The sequence below is a fragment of the Cryptomeria japonica genome, chromosome 7 (genome assembly GCF_030272615.1).
Source record: "Cryptomeria japonica chromosome 7, Sugi_1.0, whole genome shotgun sequence".
Classification (NCBI taxonomy): Eukaryota; Viridiplantae; Streptophyta; class Pinopsida; order Cupressales; family Cupressaceae; genus Cryptomeria; species Cryptomeria japonica.
In genome coordinates, this window is record NC_081411.1 from 56648719 (window position 1) to 56656400 (window position 7682).

The 7682-nt window shown below is 33.0% G+C and overlaps 1 protein-coding gene across 1 annotated transcript; it reads right to left on the reverse strand.

Moving 5' to 3' along the window:
• Positions 1-2983: 2983 nt before the first annotated feature.
• On the reverse strand, positions 2984-4774 carry LOC131059521 (disease resistance protein Roq1-like). The gene is made up of 3 exons (XM_059208202.1): positions 4176-4774; positions 3762-4068; positions 2984-3592 (listed from the first exon to the last, which is right to left on the reverse strand). The coding sequence occupies exons 1-3, from the start codon at positions 4772-4774 to the stop codon at positions 2984-2986; spliced, it is 1515 nt and encodes a 504-aa protein (XP_059064185.1).
• Positions 4775-7682: the final 2908 nt, after the last annotated feature.

The following is a 7682-nucleotide window of genomic DNA, read 5'->3' on the forward strand; positions in this document are numbered from 1 at the left end:
ATGAAATTAAAGTAGTTAAATCTCCTTTTAGATCTTCATATCTACACTTAATGAAGTATCAAATCTAGACTTAGGTCATGTTTACACATCCAAAATTCTTAAGAAGGATATACACAAAAGATAAAATAGCATGTACTAGTTGTATTATAGATAGAAAATTGTGTAAGCTAATACATTTTTTATATCCATACAATCTTATAAACTAGTAATAATGCATGCCACATTTTATAAATCGTAGACTAGGGAGCTCATTGGTTTAAGAAATTAAGTGTTTTTGAAAATCACACCAAGGAACATAGAAGACACTTTCAAAATTCTTACTCATTACGAGTAAGTCACAATAACTATCACTTCTATTCTATATTTCTATAGTAAAAACTTTGACCTATGTTCTAAAGTCAAAAATAATAATTGTTTGACAAAGCTAAATGTGTCTAGGAACTTCATGACCATCCAAGTTACTATGTAGTGGTCACTTTCAATCAAAGATAAATGATCTAATTGCTTTGTTGAATGAAGATATAGGCAATCAAAGTTTTATAATTTTTTATCCATGGATATTAAATTCAATTTTTACTATTTTAAAAAATAAAAGTAGGATTGATTAGTAAACGTTCAGTAGTGATAATCTATCTAAAATTAAAGACAACAAAAGTTTTACATGACCTTTATTTAGAGTGCGATGAAAATGAAAGATTATAATAGTTTAAAAAACACTCACAAAATACATATCATTCAATTGAAGAAGAAGACTATATATTATTCATATGAAAAACTTAATTAAAATTACAATAACACTGATTACATTTATAAATTGCTAAAGTCTATTAAATAAGAATAGAAATTAAAAAATAATAACAATTTTATTCACTACATAGACAACAGTTTCTAAAGATAAAAACCACTACATAGACTACAGTTTCTAAAGATCAAAAAGTAGATTAATGTTTATCTTAACAATTTTTCAAACTGCTATTTTATTAAAAAAACAAAAACACATTCTTAGTAGTTTCCATCATAATCTTGATCTCCAACACAATAATTTGAGCAAGTCATTCTAATCTTGAACATATCTAACTTGTCTTTTTTCTCCTAAAAAAAAAAATATTCACATATTCCTTATCAAGCTTAATGACAATTAAATAATAATAATATTATTTTCTCTCCAAAGGAAACCAATCCCGTATATTCCATTCCACTAGACCAGTGAGAAAGCAAAAGATTACCTTAAATTGTACCTTCCTTCTGGTACATCATATCAATAATTATACGTAGCACATTCAAAATTTTGTGTTCTTCCCCTTTCATCACAGGCATGTCCAGCCTTTTCACCATCACATCTTCGGAGAAACAAAGGTAATCGAAGGGTACACAGTAACCCTTATTTAGAATGTAGCTGTTTATTTCATCTTCCCTGGTTGTTACCGAGGTAATTACCCATTCTCCTTGGTGCACCTCAAATTTCACCATGGAGAGCAATCACAATCTCCGATGAAGTCATTAATTGTCTTTGCTGCAGTACAAGTATTAACCACAACCACAGCGCATGAAATGATTGCGCCCAGCACATGTCTACCTAGATGATTCCAAGTGTTCCGGGTGCCAATTTGGATGAATGAATTGGCGCAAATAAAGTCGCAGAAGAGATTTGCGTTGAGAATTGATTCTGCACCATCTACTGCTCTACCAATTACTTTAATGACTCTGACTGCGGCTTCTGCGTGAAATAAACAATATCTGAGTGCCTTCTCTTCTTTACTACAGAAAACTTAAATAGTTTAATCAGAAAATCTACGCTATCTTCCAACAACAAAGGGGAAACCAAAGGTGAACTAAAAGCTTCCCCTTAAAAAATAAAATTAAGGAGCGTGGAAATCAATACCTCCATCTTGAGAATTCAATCCTGAATTATTTCATTCCTGCAATGTAAGAGTTGCATTCTTTCCAATGAATGCAATTTTTTAATACCTGTTATTTTCTTTAGCTTTGGACAGTCACGACTGTTCAACTTAACAAGATTTTCAAATATTCCTTCTACGCACAACAAATTTTTACACCCTTTCACTTCAATAGTCTTCAGCATGGAAAGATTCCGAATGAAACACACTTGCAGGCAACTGAGTCGAACAAGACTCAACTCTTCAATCTTTTCGCAACTACTAATGTTCAATTCCACTAGTTTCGTAAGATCAGATATTCCCGTCACACTTTTCAAATGCCCACAATCATGAATTGCAATCCTCAAGCTCCCCACATTTACTGATGTTCAATTCCACTAGTTTCGTAAGATCAGATATTCCTGTCAAACTTTTCAGATGCTCACAATCATGAATTGTAATTTCTTCCAGACAGCGCAGTAGCTCCAAGTTTAACTCCTTCAGCTCAGACACCCCACAGATCCGCAGGTCTTTTAGCGGGAAGGTCGCCTAAAAAGACAAAAATTTAAAAATCGATATTTATTAATAAAATGACCGAAGTATTATAAAATAATGTTTTCGATTTCAAGACTTCAGGTTTTAAGAATGAAAACAAAATACCTGTACCTCTTTCTGCCACAATCTTTCCAGAACTGCATTCCCGATTCGTAAGATTTGCAAATCTTGAAGAGGAACCCAAGGAGGAAAGTCTGTGAGCGTACGCTCGTAAAACCTAACGTCTAGCCACAGTAAGGTGCTTGACTTCTCAGCCATATTGTCTGATTCCCTTAGAAAGTATTTAATATAGAAATACATCGACCGATCCACAAAACTATGCAAACACCGACCTTTCGTTTGGGTGAAGATGTTTTTGATTCCCTTTGATAACTGCATTCACATATGCAGTTCAGATTTTGTATCATGAAAAAGTTAAAAGTTCGAATATCACACTAGGAAGCAGCGTGTGGAGGAAAAAGCATACCAAAGGTTTACGATATTCTGAACGCCACAGACGACGAGGATGACTCAGCTCGTCTGCCATTTCTCGTCCCAAGTCCCTCAAGTGGTCATGCATTCTCAAAAAAAAACTTTTCTTCTCTGGAGTATTCCAACGGATGCCCAAAATGCCCGATGAAATTATGATCTTCCATTTCTGCAACTAGGCATTTATCTTTGAGTCTTCGCAGTGTATGTTGAGCGCTCCATCCCGATCCCTCCCACACTCTGATGGCGTCTTTCTTGGATTCTCCTATGAAAAAGCATGCAACATCCATGAAAATTTGTTTTTCCTCATTGTCCAACGTGTCTATGCTTATTCTTAATCTCTTCTGTATGTCTTGAGGCAGCATCTTCTTCACTTTCTTCAGTTCTAACTCCCAAAAATTCTGATCTTCACCATGAACATGCCTGCCCAGAACTTGAATTGACAACGGTAAGCCGCCACAGACGTCTAAGAAGAGGTCGACCAGCTCTTCGTATCCACCAGATGGATAAGATCGGCTAAAAGCATGCCAACAAAACAGCTCTTTCGCGTCATCTCTATCCATTCCTTTCAAATTATAACCAACCGTTATTTCAGCGTTTATGAGCACTTTTACATCACGAGTTGTAACAATTACCAAACTATTGCCAAATTTATTCAGCTCATCACTGATCACGAGGGCATCTAATTGTTCCTGGTGATCAATATCATCTAAAACAATTAGGAAGCTCCAATTGTCACTCCTTGCGAAACGATTGCTGAGACAGCTTGTCCCATCCTCTACGCTTGGAAAGCTGGGATGATCGTTTTCATCAGAGTTCTCTGAGGAGTTTCATTTGCAAAGAAGGCAGATCTTTCTTCACAGATGCTTCCCGAACATCAAATAGAAAACAGGAGCGACTGTAATCTGAGCGCTTTCGGTTGAACAATTCCTTGGCGAGAGTTGTTTTTCCCACCCCACCCATGCCAAAAATGCCAACCATCTTGCACTTCCCTTCTCCTTGTTTGTATATCCCGCACTGACTTTCAAAATCTTGTACACGCTTGTCAATACACTGCTTTTCAAAATGTTGTACAAGCTTAGGAAGTCCGACTGGATATTTGGCAACATGTAAACATCTCATCCTTTGTACTTCCTTTTGCACTGCTGACACTATTTTCTCGCAGTTACTGCAACCTAATAAATACAAGGGGAATCCAACGAGAAAAAAAAAAATATACCACTTTCAAGAAGAGAAAAGTTATTACCATGTAGAAATATCAAATACAAATATTACCAGGTGAACTCTTCGCCACCAATAAATGAAATAGATTGGAGAGCTTTCTTCCATTCCTCCAGTTCTTCTATGTAACTCTTCTTATTTTCATATTCAATGAAAGCTTTGGCATACACTCCCTTTTCTATGTGGCGTAGTGCCGAAGGCGCAACACCATAGAAAACAGGAATAATCTTAGCTTTACTCTGCAACATAAGAACTAGCTCTGTCAAACACCACGGAGACTCTGCATAGCCTTTGGAAAAGATAGCTATATGAACTGCAGCAGAATGGATGGCTGTCTCAATGGTGGATGGAAACGAATCTCCAAGTACTTTCTCTTTCGAATCAAGAAACGCACGTATTTCTAAATTCTCAAGGGATTTGTAGAGCTCCAGAGCCAGAGTATCTTTGACATCAGGGCCTCTGTGATTGATGAAGACATCATATAATCTTGAAGATTCGGAAACCTTCCTCCTTTCATGGGGAGGTTCGATTCCATAGAAAGATGAAGATGATGCCCCAGAGAAAGCATATTTCTGGGGAGGTGAGGACGAAGATGCCATAAGCAAAGCATGGTGTTCCTCATTTTCTTGGAGATGAGAGGAAGAAGATGCCATACGTGCAAAACAAGACGGGGCCAGAAATTTTGGATCGAAAGAGATTCGTTTAGAGGAAGGGAAGAGTGAATTGAGTTGAACAGAGCGTGAATATAAATAGATGGCGTTGATGAAGCTTCGTAACACATACATGCAACTAATGAGCGGGAGCAACCAGGCAAATGGTCAGAGAAATTTACGCGCCGGCCGTATGGAAGAAAGCAATATATTAATACATATTAAATGAGTTTCCGAGGTCACGACACCAAGTGGCAATCTTTTAAAAAGGAGGCGTCCCCATCAGAGTTAAAGACCCCATCTTAATAACATAGAACTCGGTCGTTTCGAGTTAAATTATACAAAAGAGTTCGCATTGATTCAATTAAAAAAATATACATAGAGAAAAAATACGCAAAATTTGATCGAAACACCACAAATTACAAAATAAAATAGAAGAAATTTATTTTATGGGTGACAACTTGCAGCCACAATATTTTAGTTAAATTGATAAGAGATTCTTCAATTTACAAGATGCTTGACATTGTTAAAGAGAGGGAATTGTATGAAGCGTGACTCTTTTTTAATTGGGGCACAATTTCATTAGTATTGATTAATAGGGTAGGTGGTTTATAGGTATGTGGATGATATTTATGAGTGTATTTTTAATTCGTGGAAAATTCATGTTAGTTTAAGTAAATACATGGATGTTTCATAAATAATTGGTATTTTTAGAATATTTTGAATTAGTGTTTTGATAATGATTTATATTTTTAAAATATTTGATTTTAATTGGATGTCTCATTAAATATTTAAGTTTTGTGTTTGATAAATATTCATCTTTCTTTAAGATTTCATATTTAGTTTCAATTACACAACTTTAATTGTAAAGCTTGTAATCTATTAATGTCAAACAATTACTTTTTTAGTTACTTTAATTGAAATTTTATATACGTTGGAACAATTACATCCTACCACCTTTAATCTAAAAATATTTATTTCATTTCATTGTAATAAAGACTATTTTTTAAAAATAATTTCTAATTAAGAGAGATAAAGAATATTACAATCAAACCCATATTTGAGGTCCTCATTATCTCTCCTAGTTTTAAAATTTCAACTAAAGATTTCTTCTAAATTTTTAAATAGCTTTTTATATTAGGCTATTAGATAATAGATATGTCTTGGTCATATTACAAGTAATGTATGCAATCATCTCTTTATTTCCTTGTAATATGTATTATTTGGAAAGTTAGCCATATTTTAATATTTTGCGGTAGGTCTCACTTGAAAAATTTTCACACATCCAGTTTCTTTTTAATTAATTATATTTTTCAATGAACTAAAATTACAAATGCCTTAAACCTTAGAACAATCAGATTGATTTTTTAATAAACCACATTCAATTTAAATTCTATCTTACTACCTATTACATGTTTGAGTTTTATAAATTCTATTTTACTACCTATGACATGTTTGAACGCACCTCCAGACCTTAATGGCTGCCACAACCATCTTCTAGGCCTACTCTTAACTTTTTCTTAATGTTAATACATTTCAAGCTTAGGGCATTTGAAATTCTCCTTTAGGATTGTTGATTGTGTTATATGCATTTGATTCCTTGTTTTATATGTTATTTGTGTAGTGTCTTTTGTTTTGTTTTGTTAGATATATAGTTTTTGTGTGTTGTTGCATTCAAAGTATTGAAAGATTTAAATTCAAAATTATCAACATTGAGTGGAAATGATTGATTGGCCTAAAAAATTTCTTATATTTCTAATCTATAATTTTGAAAAGAGTCTTAGTGAATCTCACAAGGGTTTGATTTTTCCTATGTTTAATTTTGTTAGCTATTGCTTTGCATGAGAATTCAACTTTCCTTTGGTAGCTGAGTTATATTTTTTTCTAATATAATTTTCTCTATGATGTGTATGAAGGTGATCAAGATTTCTTTGATAGCCAAAATATTATTTGTTGATGAATGGATTTGTTGGCATTCTTTTGGTTGGTTCGCTAGATGCCTACTTGAGTTTGTGCTTACTTTGGAATTCAAATTGGACTACACTTTTATTTGTTAACTTTTTCAAATCTATGGACTAAAGAAATATATTTCATGTGTGTGTGTGTATGTGTTAGATAGATGTACACTTCATAGACATATATGTGTATGTGTTAGATAGATCTACATTTCATACTACTTTGCACGTTTATATATATAGATTACGTTTTTGAAAGTTAAGTGTTTAAATGATAGAATCTCTAAGTCATTTGAATTTAGTTAAGTGTTCTAGTTAATTGTACATGTGTATGTGAAAGTTAAGTGTTTATGTCTATTTTAACTTTGTTCATTGTTAAACAAAATTAGTCATTAAAATTTAATTTAGTTGTTCATTTTAGTTAAGTGTTTATGTACATGTTCAATGAAATTACTTCAAAAATTTAATATCCCCTTAAATCCCCTTAAATATCCCCTTAAAACCCCTTAAGACCACTTAAAACACCTTAGGACAACATAATTATATGAATCCAAACAACATAATTAAATGAAACAATATATGTGTAAATATATATGAAATGAATTTACATAGATGAATAAAACAAATCCATGCATGTGTAAAAATATTAAAGAATAATCCCCTTAAATATCCCCTTAAATCCCCTTAAGACCACTTAAAACACCTTAGGACAACATAATTAGATGAATCCAAACAACATAATTAAATGAAACAATATATGTATAAATATAAATGAAATAAATGTACATAGATGAATAAAATGAATCCATGCATGTTTAAAAATATAAAAGAATCAATCCCCTTGAATATCCCCTTAAATCCCCTCAAGACCACTTTAAACACCTTAGGACAACATAATTAGATGAATCCAAACAACATAATTAAATGAAACAAAATATGTGTAAATATATATGAAA